The sequence below is a fragment of the Balaenoptera ricei genome, chromosome 16 (assembly GCF_028023285.1).
Source record: "Balaenoptera ricei isolate mBalRic1 chromosome 16, mBalRic1.hap2, whole genome shotgun sequence".
In the NCBI taxonomy this organism is placed as follows: domain Eukaryota; kingdom Metazoa; phylum Chordata; class Mammalia; order Artiodactyla; family Balaenopteridae; genus Balaenoptera; species Balaenoptera ricei.
Genome location: NC_082654.1, coordinates 60,059,955 through 60,077,954, shown reverse-complemented (window position 1 = coordinate 60,077,954; position 18,000 = coordinate 60,059,955). Strand labels below are relative to the sequence as shown.

The 18,000-nt window shown below is 38.2% G+C and overlaps 1 protein-coding gene across 1 annotated transcript in view; it reads left to right on the top strand.

Annotated features, from left to right (window-relative positions):
• KAT6B (lysine acetyltransferase 6B) overlaps positions 1-18,000 on the top strand; it is a 178,538-nt gene that overhangs the window by 109,523 nt on the left and 51,015 nt on the right. Inside the window, 4 exon segments of the mRNA XM_059899109.1 lie at positions 3,184-3,292; positions 12,950-13,065; positions 13,293-13,374; positions 15,833-15,965. Of these exon segments, the coding sequence (XP_059755092.1) occupies positions 3,184-3,292; positions 12,950-13,065; positions 13,293-13,374; positions 15,833-15,965 (440 nt within the window).

Sequence of the window (18,000 nt, the reverse complement as noted above, 5' to 3'; positions counted from 1 at the left end):
ACTGCATAGGCAGTGCTGAGTCCTTCAGCGCCACGCTCGGGAGGCATCTCATGTCAGTTTGTCCCATAATGGCTGATAGGTTCGATTGCTCAGTTAAGGGGTTGTCTACCAGACTTTTCCATTGTAAAGGTACCATTTCCCCATTGTAATTAATAAATAATCTATAGCATGTTAAAGGTTGCTTTTTTAATAGTTTAAAAAACATATGCCATTGGTCATGGGAGAAATTGGATGGCAGAGATTATGAGCACATTAGAGTTATTACTGCTGATGGAAAATAATTTTTAAATACTGGTTTTTCTTGAGAGAGGAGAGATAAGGAGGGGAGGTAGTAAAGGTGAGAAATGGGCTTTACCGAAGACAGACTTGTGTTTGAATCCCAGCTCCACACTTGAACCTCTGCAACTTTAGAAAAGTTACCTCACTTCTCGGAGCCTCAATTTCTTTCCTGTGATGGGCATAATAATATATATTCCTGGCAGGGTTGTTAAGATGATTAAATGAGCTAGTGTATGAGTGGCCTCTAGCCTAGCAGCTGCCCCAGGACCATCACATGGGAGGTGAGGAAGAAATGCTTCCCAAGCAGTTTGCAGAGTTTAAACCTGTCCGTGAGTGTTCGTTCTCAAGATCAGATTGAAATATGCAGGCATGTTGATAAGAAAATGTGATCAACAGGTTATGTGGTGGTATGAAATTTCAAAGAAAGGAATTCAGAACTGGGAGATGTTTGGTTCCATTTTCAGACCTCTTAAATATGATTTGTCTGTAGTGGATTTATGTAGAATTGAGTTGCCATTGATTCAGACCTCTTTCTGACTGCAGTCCATTTTAATCTATTACCAGGGATTATTTTTTGAAACAGTTTATGTGTAGTCTGATCGAGAATAGTGAATCATAGTAATTCTGTGACCCATTTACGTACATTACTGTAAAAGTTTCATTTCATACAAGTGACAGCTTTTTAAAGTTAATTAGACTCGGCTATACTGAGGTTAGCAAAAAGTGCTTTGAATTATCAATAATTCAGCAGGGCAGACATTTCTGTATAATGTAGTGGTTTTATAGAGTATTGTGAGACAGTTATCCCTAAAAGAAATGGTTGTGAGCATACATCAGCATGGTGGGGCTCGCTTGAGTGTGGCATGAAGTGATATCATCTATGCTTTCTATTATTGAGCAGAGTGTGGGACATCGGTCTTTCTGGCCATGAACTACTAGCAACCTTTGTCCTTTGTGTTACCTTTAGTTAAAAACGAAGAATGAGCATGAATGCTGGCTGATGGCCATGTCTTTCTTACAGCTAAAAATTCATCTGGGAAAGAAAAATGGGATTGCAGATTTGGATTTGTTTCATTGCATGAATGATATGTGACATTTTGTAAATTATTTATCAGTGCAAGGATGGCAGCAATGGCTTGAGCATTGTTATATCAAATGAAAGCAGGAATCCCATTAGTATAAGGACTGGGTTTTAGCTAGAATCTATCAGGGGAATGTTGTCACTTGAAAACCAGATTGTTCTTTTAATTGCTATTTAAAGGAACAAAAGTGTTCCCAAGGTGCTGCAGTTGAGCAGTTGCGAGTAATAACTATGGATCCATAATTATGCAGTGCTGATTATCTGGCATTTAAAAAATGGTGGCAGGAGTCAGTGACCAGTTTGTTGTAGCTTGTCTTTTTTGGTTTTTCTAATACAGTGTTTTATACTCTGCTTTTTAACTGGGGCTACAAAAACGCATTTGCATAGTTACCTGAGAAAGTGAAACCTGTGCATATTAAAAGAACAAATTAAACTGAAAATTAGGGCAAGATAATGAACACTTATATTGTAAGATGAAATTAACAGTCATATCGAACAGTTTTGCAAATGCTTGGTCATAAGATGAATTCTGGTTTTTGATGACATGTCACATTGAACCAAGACGTTTGTTGGAATCATTATTACCATTTGAAATATTATTTTAGAGATAAGTGTTTTTAAACTAGCATATGTTTCTTTCATTTATATTCAAATATATTTTTATATAGTTAGCAAATACATTTTGAGTGCCTGCTGTGCATCAGGCAATGTATCAGGCGTTTGGAATAGAGTGGCTGAACAAATGAGGTTTATTTTACGCTGATGTATATTTAGGAAGTTAGGCCTAGCAAAATCTTGTTTTTAATTTACATTAAAAAAAATTTGTGATTATACTAAGCTTTCTTGCCCTAAATTTTTGATTCATGAGATTCAAATATAAATACATTATAGTTACATTCAGATGGCTAGCAGACAACATGTGTGAAGCTTGGAATATGAAATAAAATTTTAGTTTTCATACAGTTTGGCTGTTCAAAATAATGTGACCAGATCTGTAGACACAGTCAACTCTTCATTTGGATGGGAATACTAGTGTTGCTGGTAGTCATAAATAACAATGGAGGCACTAAAATGTATGCAGATTTATACATTGTTAGAAGCAATTTCCGTAGTGAGAGTTAAAGGGGTGCTAGGGGGTTAGACAAATGTTTTGTTCTTTCTTTTATTGAAAGTGGGAATGTCAGAGATTGAGAGTTTGTCTCCTTTGTGTGGCATGGTGTGGTTTACTTTTGAAGACCTTGGTGCCAGAAAGGCCTTGTTAATTGTCTTTTGATCATCTCAAGTGATCCCACAGAATTTTAAAGTTCTCGCTTAGTTCTAATGCTGTTATTATGTCACCTTTTAACATACCAGTATTTTATGTCAAATATTTAATTGATGCATAATAATAACCTGTACTAAAACATTTGATAAAGTTTAATTAAACAATCTGGTCTGACTAGAAGATACTCATAGACTGTAATACTGAATAGGTGAATCAGTTTATAGTAGGCATATAGATCACGGGAACAATTGAGACTTCAAATGAATTCTTAATGTTCATTTCAGGAAGGTAGTGTAATATATAAAGGTTTTAGATTTCATTGGCTTAATGAAAATTACTTCTGAGTCTTATACATTACACATAAATGCATTATTCTGGCAATACTTTAGTGTCAAATAATTTGAGGGGTTTTTTATTAGCAGAAAATGTTGATATGAATACCTTATTTCAGCAGTTTTTCTTTGGTAAAGAAATATGTAAGAAGCTTTTGATTTTAATGTTTTGTTTTAAATTTTGAAATGGAGAACTAACAGTTTTTTCATTTTAATTTTTTTCGTAGCCCCGTGCCGATCCCATTCCAATATGCAGCTTCTGTCTGGGGACAAAAGAATCAAATCGTGAAAAGAAACCAGAAGAACTCCTCTCTTGTGCAGATTGTGGCAGTAGTGGTAAGTTGGTATTTTGTGTATGTGTGTACAGTGACTCCCCATTATAGCTACATGCGATTTCTTTCTATCGAAAAAAAATCTGTTATTTAAAGTAATATTTGATAATAGAGTAAGCTTTAAATTTAAAAAGTAAATGCAGGTGGGGGGAAGTGTGAGTATATTAATACTGACATAAACCATATGTCATAAAATAAATTTTTTTTAAAAAGCTTAAAAAATTATTTATTTATTTATTTATTTATTTTTGGCTGCGTTGGGTCTCCGTTGCTGTACGCAGGCTTTCTCTAGTTGCGGCGAGCAGGGGCTACTCTTGTTTGTGGTGCGCGAGCTTCTCATTGCAGTGGCTTCTCTTGTTGTGGAACACGGGCTCTAGGCACGCGGGCTCGGGAGTTGTGGCTCGCGGGCTCTAGAGCACAGGCTCAGTAGTTGTGGCGCACGGGCTTAGTTGCTCCACGGCATGTGGGATCTTCCCGGACCAGGGCTTGAACCCGTGTCCTCTGCATTGGCAGGCGGATTCTTAACCACTGCGCCACCAGGGAAGCCCATGTATTCATATTTTAAATTAAGCTTTGATTTCATACCAGCATTGATAATTCAACGTGGACTATTCTACATTGCAGGTAAATTCAAGGTAGAGAATTCCAAACTTTCATGCTGAATGCACCTAAAATCCCTAGTTTTCTATAACCTGAAGTCTCAATTTAAGACGTTTCAGTTGGAATACATAGTGTTTCAGGTCCTGACACCTACTGGTGAAATATAATATTACAGCCCAGCTCTGTGTGACAGCTGGAAAGGGAGGGACAGTATTCTGGAAACCACATTGATAGAATCAAGAAGTCATCAGGCATGAAAGAAATTCAAATTGCCCAGGATAAGAAAGGAAAAGGGTGGTCTATGCAGAAGGTGATGTTGCAATCAAGGAATTGCTGGGTAGGGACGCTGGGCCATTGGCAAATTGCAATACCCAAAGTGCTTTCAAGGTTGCTGTCACCTCTTTTTCTCAGCATAGGATTTTAAGACCGCACCTCCACTTTTATAATGGAAATTAAAACTCAGATTGTGCTTACACTAAAAGAATTTGTCTTAGCAGCCAATCTTCCTTCCTGTTAAGCAGGTGATAAGTTGCCCAGGTGAGATATATATGGTTATATGTATGTATGTATACACACACACACATACACATGTGTGTGTGTGTGTATATATATACATATATATCTCTCTCAACAGAGTGAGTAGCAGTTACTGGGTTTTTAAAAATTAATCTCTGTGTTATTCTTCAAATTTTCTTCTCCCAGCCTACTGAAACTTTTCTCCCCAAAATGTTATTTTTAAATTAATTACCAAGTATTTCTCTGGTCACAGTTAATTCTTTAAAAACATCAACAAATCTGCAAAACACGACAGCATACTCTCATTTAGGAAGTCAGTATAGTATAGTGGTTAAGAGCAAACTAGAGAGGCAGCCACAACTCCTCTACCTTGAATGAGTTAGTTAACCATTCTGAGCCTCAGTTTCCTCATTAGAAAACTAGAGATAATGGTGGCACCTACCTCTTGGGTTGTATGGAAGTTAAAGGAGAGAACACAAGTAAATAGCCTAACATAGGGTCTACAACAACTCTGGTAAGTGTGTTATAAATGTCAGCAGTTGTGGGATTTTTGTTGTTGTTGTTGTTTGGCATGTTTGATATTTTTCTTGATTGCTGCAAGTAATTTAAAATCTTATCATTTATGACAGCTGCTTGATGGTTGGATAGAGGAAATGTTTCACACTGACGAATGGCACTGTTGTGTAATGATTCTTCCTCCTCCTGTGAAGGTTTAACTTAATAGGCCCTAAATGGTTCTGCAGCTCTCAGAACCTAAGAGGAGAGAGCCTTGGAAATAAGACATTTCAAACTCTGCTTGAGAAATGCTTTCTGACAGTCTTTTTTTTTTTTTTTCTGACAGTCTTTTTTGATGGGCTTTACAGATTCATTAAAACTCTTTCACCTGCCCGTGGTATCATAGCTAGTGACAAAAGGGCATGGAAACATTATCTGTATGTTCAGGTTAATAAATTTCAATCCTGCAATCTCCTTGTTTTATCCTGGTGAGGTAGTGCCTCACTCATCAGTTCTGACTCTGTAGTTATCTTTTGGGTTTTCCCACGAGGCTCATTCTGAATGAATTATTGTTTTGTGTAACTGCCTGATAAATTTAGTGGTGTTCTCTTGTCTAGGGTTTACCCTTTGTGGTTTTTAAGGTGGTACTTTAAAAACACCCTTAACTGTTTCATTTCTTGAGTATCTATTTGTCTGGGCGCCTAGACAGATTAAAGACATACTTAAATCTGGAAAGAAAAGTTCCCTTCATATATTTCCTTTCCTTTCCTCTGGTGATACACACTTACTTGAGTTGATAAGAGATCATTATCTCCTAGATCATAACTTCAAGGCCTCTTTCACAGGGTATATAAAGGCTTGTAATTCTAAACAGGTAGATCTTAGATTTTCTGATGTAACCAATCTCCCTTCGTCTTTCCCAGATGGAAGACCTGCCAAAGGAGAGTTTTGATTTCCTTTATACTTGGAGGTCGCTGAAATATTTTTCCCCCTGAAGTTTCTTACTTTTCCAGGGTGTACAGGTGTAGTGTTGTGTTTTCTCTTTTCAAAAATGATCTCGTTTTCTCTTTTAACACATTATTGACTGGGGGATTTTTGCAGAAACTAACGCCTGTGGCCTTAATACGTCTCCGGCCAAGAATGTGTTAACAAATGGAGAAGAATGGATTGCGGATGCTATCTAGGAGGCTTCTATCCAGAGTCATTTTGTGAGCCTCCTCCCTTCAGGTAGAATGAGCTAGAGGCTTTGGAGTCGAGATATGGGTCATGGCAGAAATTCAAGCCCTGGGGTCATCATGTCCCTTTGTTTAGGATAGAGGACGGCTCAGAGTGCTTCTCTGGACTCCACAATATGATCTGGCTCTAGTGTTAAGGTTCACTTAATCTTCCCTTGAGTGTACTGTGCCAGTCTGAATTTAGCTGCTTTAGTCTACCCCCCACCGCCCCTGCCCACCACCCCCCACTCCGCAACCAAAAAAAATTTTTTTTCCTAACTCAGGGAGATGCACTGTAGACACTTACTTCATCTGGTAGATGAGTGGATTTTGCAATTTGCTAGTCTTTAAATAGAAGGATCAAAATAAAATATGGTTCTTCTTAGAGAGCTTGGAGGGATTTTGTAGTTATAATGCTCTGTTGTGACACGTTGGTGATTATAGGGGAAAAAGAATAAAATAGGCTGGACACTGCTGGCTCAGCAGTGTCCTCCAGTAATGGTGAGAGCCCCATTGTCATGGTCCAGTTCAGTTTCAGAAGTGGGAATTACAGAGTGGCTGGTAGCCCTGGTTGGCCTCATGGAAATGGCCACTGTCTCACACTCTAGAGAGTCCACTGGTTCTGGGGTTGCATTGAGACTGTTTGTAATGATCAAAGGAATCCCTAATGTAAGATGTTTCTGTGAAAAAAGTACCCATAGCAGTATAAAACCCAAAAAAGGAAATATAGATGGCAGCCCATAAGGAGGATCACTCTTAAATGTGTTTCCCATATGTGCCTGTAGGTTTTTAGTCACCTCTGTCTGAAGTACCATTTGTATGATATCACATTTAGACTCTGCTTAGATTTCATAGACCTGAGTAATAAGTGTTTCCTTCTGCTTACATCATAAAGTAAAGCCAATTAGAAATTTCTGTGTTTTTAAAGATGGCTCAGTGCTGCAAATGGGCAGTATATTCTTTAACTATGTTTTTCCTGCTAAAAGTTCTTTTGAAAAAAATAATTCAAGTTTGCAGGTAGTAAAAATGTGAAGTGAGGTACATAGTACAAGGAGACCCAAATGTGGTGTTCCAGTCCTCTTTGCTTGCTGGCTATGGAACTGTAGCTTTAGACATCTGTGAAATTCAGAGGATGACGTCTGCACCCCACATCTACAGGGCTATTGTGAGGATCCAGTGAGCTAATGCTATGAAGATTATCAGTAACTATAAAACATTACCCAAAGATGAAAGATTATACGAAGCACTGAAATGAATGTGGGACTCATTACATAGTCTTCAGGTCTATGGAAATGTTGGGACTAGGAAGTGATTTTACTTGACTTTCATGGATCAGCCTACTTTGAAATTAACACTGTTATATTCTCTTTGCCTCATTAAGACCAAATTATCTTTAATTAGCTTCACATAAGTATTAGATATTATACCAAATGAAATTTTGTGTCTGCTGCTCAGATTGCTGGGTGGTTAAATCTTACTTACAGATGAGTTGTGTGCATGTGTGTTTTCAAATTAGCAAATCTAAGATAAGTGCACAGTTCAAAATTACAGCATCATTCTAAGTGGAAGCTCATTGACACTGGAGACAGCAAGGCTGCTGTGATGCAGCTGGGAGAGCAGGAAGATCACCTTTGTACAGTAAAGGGAGCCAGAGCCACAGGGTCCAATGTCAGCCCACCCTCAGGAGATCTGAAGTCTCTCCTGGGTTCGTCTTTAGTTGTGTGTTAACCCTGAACAAAACTTGCCTGCCTTCTGTTCCCAGAGTGAGCTTGTTGGTGCAATATACGGGTATATCGGTGTGTGTATAGTGTGTGTGTGTGTGTATTTTTTTTAATCACTAGTTTCTTAAGGTTACTGTGAGAAAATGCCCCAGGGATTTTGTTGGTTAGTCATCCAGTTTCACACTGAGTAGACACAGAAATAATTAGGTTTGGAAGGAGACCCTTGACTAGAAAGAAACCTCAGGATGGACTCCAAAGAGGAATAGACAAGGATGGAGGAAGAAGGGTTGGGGAGCCCCACTCTCCACAAGCCCAAAGCTGGATTGACCATCCAAGCAGAGTAACAGGAAGCAGAAGCCTTGTGCTGGCCTGTTACTTCGCTAAACTTATGCTGGTATGATTAACAGTGACCTCCATGTAGCAAAATCTAAAGGTGCCTTCTAAGTTTTGGTCACAATCTAATGGACATCTTTCAGTCCACACCAGATAGATATTCCTCTCAGCCATACTTGACTTGTTGAGAATATTTTTCCTTGAAATGTTCTCATCCTTTGGCTTCCGTGATTTCATATTCTCTGTGTTTTCTCTCTACCACTTCTTTCAGATCTTTTGTGAGCTCCTTGGCCTCTCTTCATCCCCTCATAGTTTCTTCAGGATTCTGTCCTTGGCCCCTTGTTTCCTCACTGTGCTTCATAACTTCTCCTGAGTTCCAGACCGTTAGATATAAATGCCTCCAGAACTTCTCCACTTGACACCCCGTAGGCTCCTCAGAGATTATATCCAAAACAGCTGATGAACCTTACACTGCTCCCTCCCCCCACAAAAAACAACCACCACAATAGAAACGACAGAAATCTTAGCAAACAGACAACATCCTGCTTCTCCTCAGGGATTTCCCATTTCAGCAAATGGCACACCACCAGCTACTCATTCAGTTCTACAAGCCGTCCTCTGTCCTATTCTCTCATAGCAAGAAATCACCAAAAATGCATGGGCTGTACGTCCTAATATGTATCCTACATCCTCAGTATATCCATAACCCTCACCAGACCTGCTCAGAGCTGCTATTATAATAACCTAACTTTAATCTTTACCCTCTTTCCCCTCATCCATTTTCCATACTTAAGCCTAAGTTACTTTTTTTTTTTTAATTTTTTTTTTAAATTAATTAATTATTTATTTATTTAATTTTTGGCTGTGTTGGGTCTTCGTTTCTGTGCGAGGGCTTTCTCTAGTTGCGGCAAGCGGGGGGCCACCCTTCATCGCGGTGCGCGGGCCTCTCACTGTCGCGGCCTCTCTTGTTGCGGAGCACAGGCTCCAGACGCGCAGGCTCAGTAGTTGTGGCTCACGGGCCCAGTTGCTCCACGGCATGTGGGATCTTCCCAGACCAGGGCTCGAACCCGTGTCCCCTGCATTGGCAGGCGGATTCTCAACCACTGCGCCGCCAGGGAAGCCCCTAAGTTACTTTTTAAAATTGTAAATCTAATCAGAATTTTTTAGTGTCCACCAGTTAACCTTAGGAAAAATCCAAGCCCAAAACACTCTTCTGGATTGGGCTCCTGTTGACCCCTTTGCACATCACCATCCCCTTCACGCTAGTTATATCAAACCTCTTTCCTCTTCTTGAATGTCACCGTGTTCTCCTCTCCCTCTGCACATGCTGTCTTCTCCCACCCTGCTCCCCTTCTGGTCCCATCTGTTCCCACTTATCCTTTGGGTCTCTTCTTTAGGAAGGCCTGCCTCTAACCTCCTGCTAGATTCACCCATATCTCCAAGCCACCCCATCCTAATTCTTGTCTAATGGTTGTCTTTCCTGGTGGACTGTGTGATCTGAAATGTCTGTCTTTTTCCTCACTGTGTCTCAGATGGACAGATGGTTGGTCAGATAGCCAATCCGAGGGACCGAGTGTCTTGAGTCTTTCATAGTTTTCCGTTGCTGCTATAACACATTGCCACAAAATTGTTGACAGAATTCAGTTCCTTGCGTATGCAGGACCGAGATCCCCATTTTCTTGCCGTCAGGTGAACGGCATTCCCTGCTTCTGATGGACACCCATATCCCTTGGCTTGTGTGTGGCTTCCCCCACACTGGGTGGAGTCCTTCTCCTAGTTTGAACCTCTCCTCCTCCTCTCATCTCATCTTACTAACCCAGCTGGAAGATTCTCTGCTTTTAAGTACTCTTGATTAGATTGGGCCTACCCAGATAATTCAGGATAGTCTCCCCATCTCAAGGCCTGTACCCTTAGTCACGTGTGCAAAGCCCCTTTTGCCATGTCAGGTACTATATTTGCAAGTTATAGGGGTATAGATATCTTTGGGGGGCATTATTCTGTCTACTACAGAGCCCATGTTTTTTTTTCTCCCATAGTACTTACTCCAAAAATCATTTCTACTGGTTTGTGGTCTCACTGGTACTTGTTTAATTTTAAACAGTACTCCTCTGGTTTTGCTAGATAAAACTGTTATAAGCTACCAGTGCTTAATATGTGCTGGTAATAGGAATGAATGAGTGAATGAATATATATATATTATGTTCTCAAATCAGATAAATTGCAAACCACAAAAATAAAACAAACTCCAGAAAGGTAAACCACCCTGAATTGTGTCATCAGAGAGAACCCAAATTTTAGGGGGAATTGTTGAATTTATGGAATGGCTAAATGGGAGGTAAGGACTTGCATTATCAATAGTATTGTTGTCCTTTATCTAATTATTATAGATTGTGTAGTAGTATGTCAAGGTTTAGTTACAGTCTTTTGTGTTACTTTAAAGTTGGCCGTGAGAAAGTAAAGTGGAAATGTTTCTTCATCCCTCAGCATCCTTTACAGAATCATAGAAATTTAGAGCTGGAAGGGATCTATGGCCAATTCTCTTGAGCTAAATAAAGGTAAGATTGCTGCCTAAAGAAAAGATAGGCTGAAGATTTTAGAATTTGATAGGGTAGCTTAAGTGGTAGTAGTTGAGATATAATATTACTTTGAGAGAAAGCATAAGAGGAAGCATATTCCTTGCTCTTGATTAAAAGTGGCTGAAATCCATTAACTTTCAAAATGTACAATTAATTATTAAAAAGTATTTTTCATAGGATATCTGCGAGAATAAATAGTAAGCTATATAATATGATGTGAATTACCTTAGTTGCTGGATATTGAGCTATAAAGTACAAAAGCAGATTTTAATGTAGAGAAAAATTTAGTGCATGAAATTGAGGTCATATGTGCTAGTGATGTATGACTTACAGGAAGTAATAAAAAGGGAGAAAAAAAGAGAAGTAAATGGTATACTTTTAAGCTGATGGAACCCATTTTAAGGGTGGAATTTAAATTGCTGTTCTTTAAAACTTGAGTTTTTACCCCCCTCACTACCTAAGGGGGGAAAAAAAAAACCTGATCAAAGTAGAACTTCCCCTCCCCCTTCAGAGTGTAATTCTTAAAGTCGAAAAGCAAGCTGTCTTTGCTGTTCCTGAGCAGACAGAGGTGATTGATAACCATTTTTATATATTTAAACTCTTCCCCCCCACATTCATTTGAATGAGAGAAGCCCTTGTAAAAGAAAAGTGTCATAGGTTAAATGCATCTGCCTGGGTGTCTCTCCTGCCTGAGGTCATAATCCTATGACAACATTTTATTTGCTCAACATCTTAAATACAGATGTTTAGATTTTTTTTTAAACTCAGGAATAGTGTGCTTTTATTAACAGTATTGATGATTGATTTTGAATGTTTTTACTTCAAAAAGCCAAGTCTCCTGGTGGGTGGAATTTCATGAAGCACCTGTTAAGCTTTAGGGAGGAGGACCTTTTTGGCAGCAACCCAAAATACATATTTAAACAATGAGCCTGCCAAAGTCAGGAAATTATAAAACAGTTTTGAAATTGCAGGATCTGCTTTTTTTTTTTTTTTTTTTTTTTTTTATTACCCCTCAGGTTTCTTTTGCAGCTTGGTTATAAGTTCTTTCACATGGGATTTACTAACGTTCTTACTGTTTTAAGACCAGATTTAGAAAAATAAAATCAAATTTGGAGATCTTAGGTTTATGTGATAAAAGACCATCAGATTTTAAACTGAACTGCCTTCCAAAGAGTCTAGGCTCACACTTCCCAAAACCTTTTGGAGCAATCTATTATTCAGCGTAGCCTGGCCGGCTTCCTTGAATGGCATTGCCCCTCGGGGTCTCCAGTTTTCCTCTGTGAGGTGAGAGTTGCTAGATGAAAAGTGTGTCCAAAACAGTGCAGAAAAGCTGAACACTCAGAAAAATGGGGGAACGCTTGCTAAGGGTATGTTTCTTGGCATATTCCATTTAGCCTGGATCTTGCAACTTCCAAATTCACTGTTTCTATTCCTACTTACAGATTTTAAATTCAGCGTCCCAGGGGCAAGATGGCAATAGTTTCTTCTTTGTGTATCCCAGCAATGAGACATTCTTTGTATCCTATTGGATTTTTTTTTCTTTTTTCCATTTGTTTGTTGTATTATGTTAAGCAGCCACAGATTTTTAGTTAGTTAACTGTTGTTTTAAGATTTCATTATACTCAGAGAGCAGGAATTGTTTGAACTTCGGCACTCTTCTCGCAGGCTGGCAAGCCAGGAAACTTCGGAGTAGATGGTGATCGATGAAGAGGGTGAGGTCAAGAGATTTAACAGAAGGCACAGGCCTGAGAACGTGATCTTGAGCATACGTTATCTTCAGGTTCTCCAAGACTTGTGATTAGAATCGGTGTAAATTTCCCAAATTTCTCTTAGGGAAAACATTTGTACAGTCACTCTCTCACATATGGGGGTGGGGCAGGGGAGACAGAAAGGAAAGTGTAATTTGGATTCTTTGATATATATTTTTTTTTTCTGATACGGTTTTTTGTTTGTTTTTTGACCTCACTATGTGGCTTGCGGGGGATCTTAGTTCCCCAACCAGGGATCGAACCCATGCCCCCTGCAGTGGAAGCTCGGAGTTCTAACCATTAGACTGCCAGGGAGTTCCCTCTTTGCTCTTTTTGTACTTTCAAGTTCCTAAGGTTCTTTGGCTGGCATCATCACCATCTATTAAATATTAGGGAACGGGAGTTTAAAAAATTGAAGGCACCAGTCCCATAAAGCAATTTGCTTTTTATTCTTATAGGACATCCATCCTGTTTGAAATTTTGTCCTGAATTAACAACAAACGTAAAGGCCTTAAGGTGGCAGTGCATCGAATGCAAGACATGCAGTGCATGTAGAATCCAAGGCAAAAATGCAGTAAGTATTGCTCTCAGTAGTCTGTCTCCAGGTAAATTGTTAGTTTTCAGTGTTAAGGTTTTTCATTTTTGTAGGTTGTTGCTATTTTTAAATGTTTAAATACATTTCAACAGGGATCGTGGTGCTCCTTCCTTATATTTTATTTTTGTTAATTGGACAACATAAGAGTCTGTGGCCTTTTACAGTTGACTTCAGTCTCAATTAGTCTCTAATATGTTATATTGCAGGATAATATGCTTTTCTGTGACTCCTGCGATAGAGGATTCCATATGGAGTGCTGTGATCCCCCACTTTCCAGAATGCCAAAAGGTGAACTTTTAAACCATATTAAAAAATGTGTTTTATTATGTCACATTAGCCTTGTCCTAATGTCTGACAGCTCAGAAATATACAGGTTCCTTAAGCGTTTTTTTCATCCCTCCTACCTTCCCTATACTTGTGGGTTTGGCACAGGTTGTGAGCAGAGAAGTGTAAAAGCATTTAGTTTGGGGGTAATGTATATAATAAATACTCTAATTCAGACACAGGACTAAAAAGACCATTCCTCTCCTGAAACCACTCCCTTATTAGAATAAGTTTAGATTAGGTAGGTCAAAAGTTTAGAGTACTCTCCATGTTATTCAGTACAGTGTTCAGAGGTAAGAAATTACCTATTTTCGATGATGGTGATAATGATGGCTCCAGAAAAGTCCTATGACAGGAGCCATCACCATTTTCTTGGCCATTAGTTGGTAATTTTGAACATGAGGATCTGAACTATCTTACATGGGTGTATCCATATAGAATATGGATTTTCTTTTCTATTTATCAGGTAGTCAGCCAAGATCAGCCTTCTTTTTCTCATATGATAATATATTAAACATTAAAAATAACTTTGTGTTCTTATTACAAAATTTATACATTTTCATTGTGAAAGATTTAGAAAATATAGATTGACAAAAAGGGATAAAAAAAACAATCAGAAATTCCTTCCCTGCCCCCACCCACCCCTTTAAAAAGAAATGGAACATTCTGTACATGTTTATGGTTTTTCCCTCTTAACAATAGCTTCTCACATTCCCACATCATTAAATGTTCTCCTAAACATACTTTTTAATAAGTGTGTAGAACTCCATAGTACATAGAGCAGGGGTTACAAACCTGGTGACTGTGGGCCACAGAAATGTTTTTTGATTATCTATCTATCTATCTATCCATCTATCTATCTATATCTCTCTCTATATTTTTTAAAGACTTCTCTTAACTGTGTTACAGAAGAGCTGGTGCAATATTTTTTAAATTTTGAATTTGAATTGTCAGTGCCCCATTCTGCCTCAGTCTCACTGCTACCTGTTGCCTTACCTTCCAGCTTGCTTCAGTCACATATATTATACCTGGGTGGTTCCTGAACATAATTGATTTTGCAACCCCATGTAAAGAAAAGAATAATTTATTTAACCAATCCTCTATTTTGGATATTACAAATGTTACCAATTTTTTCCATCCACAATTATTGCCTTAAGATAAATTCCTCCGGGAGGAATTGCTGGATCAAAGACTGTGTACATGAAAGGTTGTATCAGTTTTCAGACCAACCACCAGTGTATGAGAATACCTGTTTCCCTGTATAAATGACCAACACTCACTATTACTATATTTCATTGAATCTAAGACACACTTTTTTAAAAACCATTTTAACATCTTTGAAATCAGATGCATCTTATAGTCAGTGGTATCTTAGATTCAATGTAATACAGTGTTATTATTCAAAATTTTTACCAATTAGGTAACAGAAAAAAGTTGTCTGATGATTTTTTTCTTTAAATAGTGAAATTGAACTTTTTTTGTGTTTGATTATTGGCTGTTTGTATATCATCTTGTAAAGCACCTGTTTTTATTCATTAATCATTTTTCCATTGGGGTTTTCACTTTTTTCTTACTGATTTGCAGAAGCTCTTTATATTTTTATGTAGTCAAATCCATGAATCTTTTTCTTTATGGCTTCAGTCTTACATGTCAGTCATGCTTAGATTATATTAATATCCACATAGTTTTCCTGGTGCTTGTAACATTTAATTTTGCCATATAATATTCATCTGCCTAGAATTTGTGTTTATAAAAGATAGGAAATAATTATTTTCCTTCCAGATAGACAGCTATATGTTCTATCACCCCTTACTGAATCGTTTCATCCTTTCCCCACTAATTTGAAATACAACCTTCATGATATGCTAAACTTTTCAGTTGTTCTGGCCTTTCAATTCTTATCCATTGACCTGCTTGCATATGCCAGGTGCATAGTTTTAATTATTGTAGCTCCATAGTACTTAAACATTTTGTTTTACTTTTAAAAACTATATCTTATAATTCATTTAGTTAGAAAATTTTCAAAAAGAGACGATAAAACAAATACTTTTTCCCCAGAAGTTTCAAAAAAACAATTGACTTGAAAATGTCTCCCTCAAATCAAAAGATATATAATAGCTGACAAGATTGGGTTTTCATGTGTTTTTACATGGTCGAGGGAAGCTTGGTGACATGTTGGGAAAAGCCTATTGGAAGAGTTCTGAGATGGGTCAGCCCCCTGCTCTCAGCACCTTGACCCTGGGGAAATTGACCTTTAATGACAGCTTCCTGAGGAGAATGACAGAAGGGAGTGATCCATCTTCTAGGGTCAAGTTCTGCATACAGGCATCCTTGGGCAGCTTATTAACAGCTGCAGTTTATATTTAATCTCTCTCCTAAAATCAAACATTAAAATATTTTTCTCATATATATATTAATTCAGGGATGTGGATTTGCCAAGTCTGCAGACCAAAGAAAAAGGGAAGAAAACTACTTCATGAGAAAGCTGCACAAATAAAACGACGATATGCAAAACCCATTGGACGACCGAAAAATAAATTAAAGCAACGATTGTTGTAGGTTGAGATCTTATCAAAAGAAATCTTTTATGTTGTGCTTTAAGATATAGTTGATTGTAACCCCCTTAGATTCCATTATCTTTTTAGTATCATTTTTACAAACTCAAGGGATGAGGAATATTTCTCCTTTTGCATAAGGTGTGGAAATTTTTTTTGAAAATAACATTTTAAATTACAGTTGGCATTTCGGGGTCTTCTGTTGGCAGTATCTGTGATGCTAAGTGACATTTTTCAAGCAGCAGGATAGAAGCAGAATGTAAGAACTGGAAACAGTTATTCTGTCTACTTTATTATTGGCTGAACATTAGAAGAGGTTACTTATATGAATATTTTTTCTGGGGGTTTTTAAAACAAGAGAGGGATTTGTTCACATCTCTAGTGACTCTCTTTTGTTGCCCCAGATAACGTTTTAGAAAAATACTTCTCTTTTCTGGTGCTAATTTAGTATTACAACTTTTTAAGATCCCTTTTCTGAAATAGGAGCTTCTAAGAAACCTGCTAATGACTGTCCTAATTTGCCTCCAAAGAGTTAGACAAGACCATTTGGTATGTGCACATGTGTGCAAACATACAGACAGAATAATATATTTGCAGTAGCCTGCAGTTCTACTATGATAGCCCCATTTCCTCTAGCCTGTTGCCACATAGATGCCTTTAAAGCCAAGTAGAACATTTAGCAGGAGTTACTTGGAGAAGTAGAGAAAAGATAAGAGGAGAAATGGATGTATTTTTTTTTTAACCTATATAGAGTATAGAACTGACTGTCAGCATTAGGTAAGATGTTTAGAAATGAAATCAGTAGACTTGCATATCTGAAGCAGCTCTATCAATAAGACCGTTGCCCTTCTCTTTAGGCTTAGTGAAAGGGTCACTGTGATGTAGAAATGAATAGAGCTCTGCACACACAGTGAAGAAACACCAGGTGTCTAATTCACTTGCTTACTCTTCCCCCCCTAATTTTATCTGAAGCAATTCACTTTATTACCTGCTCTCAGAAAAACAGTATCGTCCCGCACCTTTATCTCCCAAAGGAGAAATAGAAAAATGCATGCTCCTTTCTAGAGTGTTCTGTGAAACGTTATGAAAACCTTCTAACTGGTGGACATCTTAATATGGAATTTGTGTTAATTTCTAGAGGCAGACATGAAACCTATTCACGAATAAAATCTTTCATATTAGCATCATTTGAAGTAGAAATTATATGTTTTTGCATTCGTCCAGTGTAAGAATTTTTCCCGAAATGGGACTGTATCCTCAGGGCCCAATTAAAAAAACCAAATTAGGATATAAACTTTCTAAACAAAGGACACAGCTGAAAATTGCATCTGGCACCAATCCTAACCTTTTGTTTGTCCAAAATTGTCCTTTGAGCTTAGGAATTTTTAAGACAGTCTAGGGAGTTTTCCTTTTTACATGCTTTATAAGCATATTATCCTTTCTGGGCAATCGATTCCAGATACAGTCCAAATGTAGCATTCTGATGTGAAACATTTTAGCCTGGATGAGTAGTTTATTGGTAACTCTCACTGTGACACTGGAGATCTCTAGCTCTAACCTGATTTGGCTGACTCGGTGGCATTGGGTGCAGCTCCTGGCGGTTGAGCTGCTTCGGATGAGCCTAGTAGCTCACTCTGTTGATCTGTGCCAGCCGCCCCTTTAGCTGACTGCCGAAATTGTTCATTAAATCTCTGTGTACAGGATGACCACTAAGCTATGCTCTTCTATTTGTAATTATTTAAGATATTTTTATAATTCAAGATCATATCATTTTCAGGCTTCCATTTCGTCATTACTAGCCTTCAGCTCAGTTGATAATTTTTAAGCTCCATTCTTGGGCCCCAGCACTGCCATAATTCACATGCAAATGTTTCTGTTGAATAAAATTCTGCTGCAAAATGGGTAGCTTTCCAAGCCCTAGCCTGAGGTGAGGGCAGGCAGCTGCCGTTCCTGTAAGCAGCTGTGGTAGTGGAGTGACCTCCGGTCTCCATTGAGCACACAGCTGTATGGGCAGAATCAGCATCAAATGAACTGA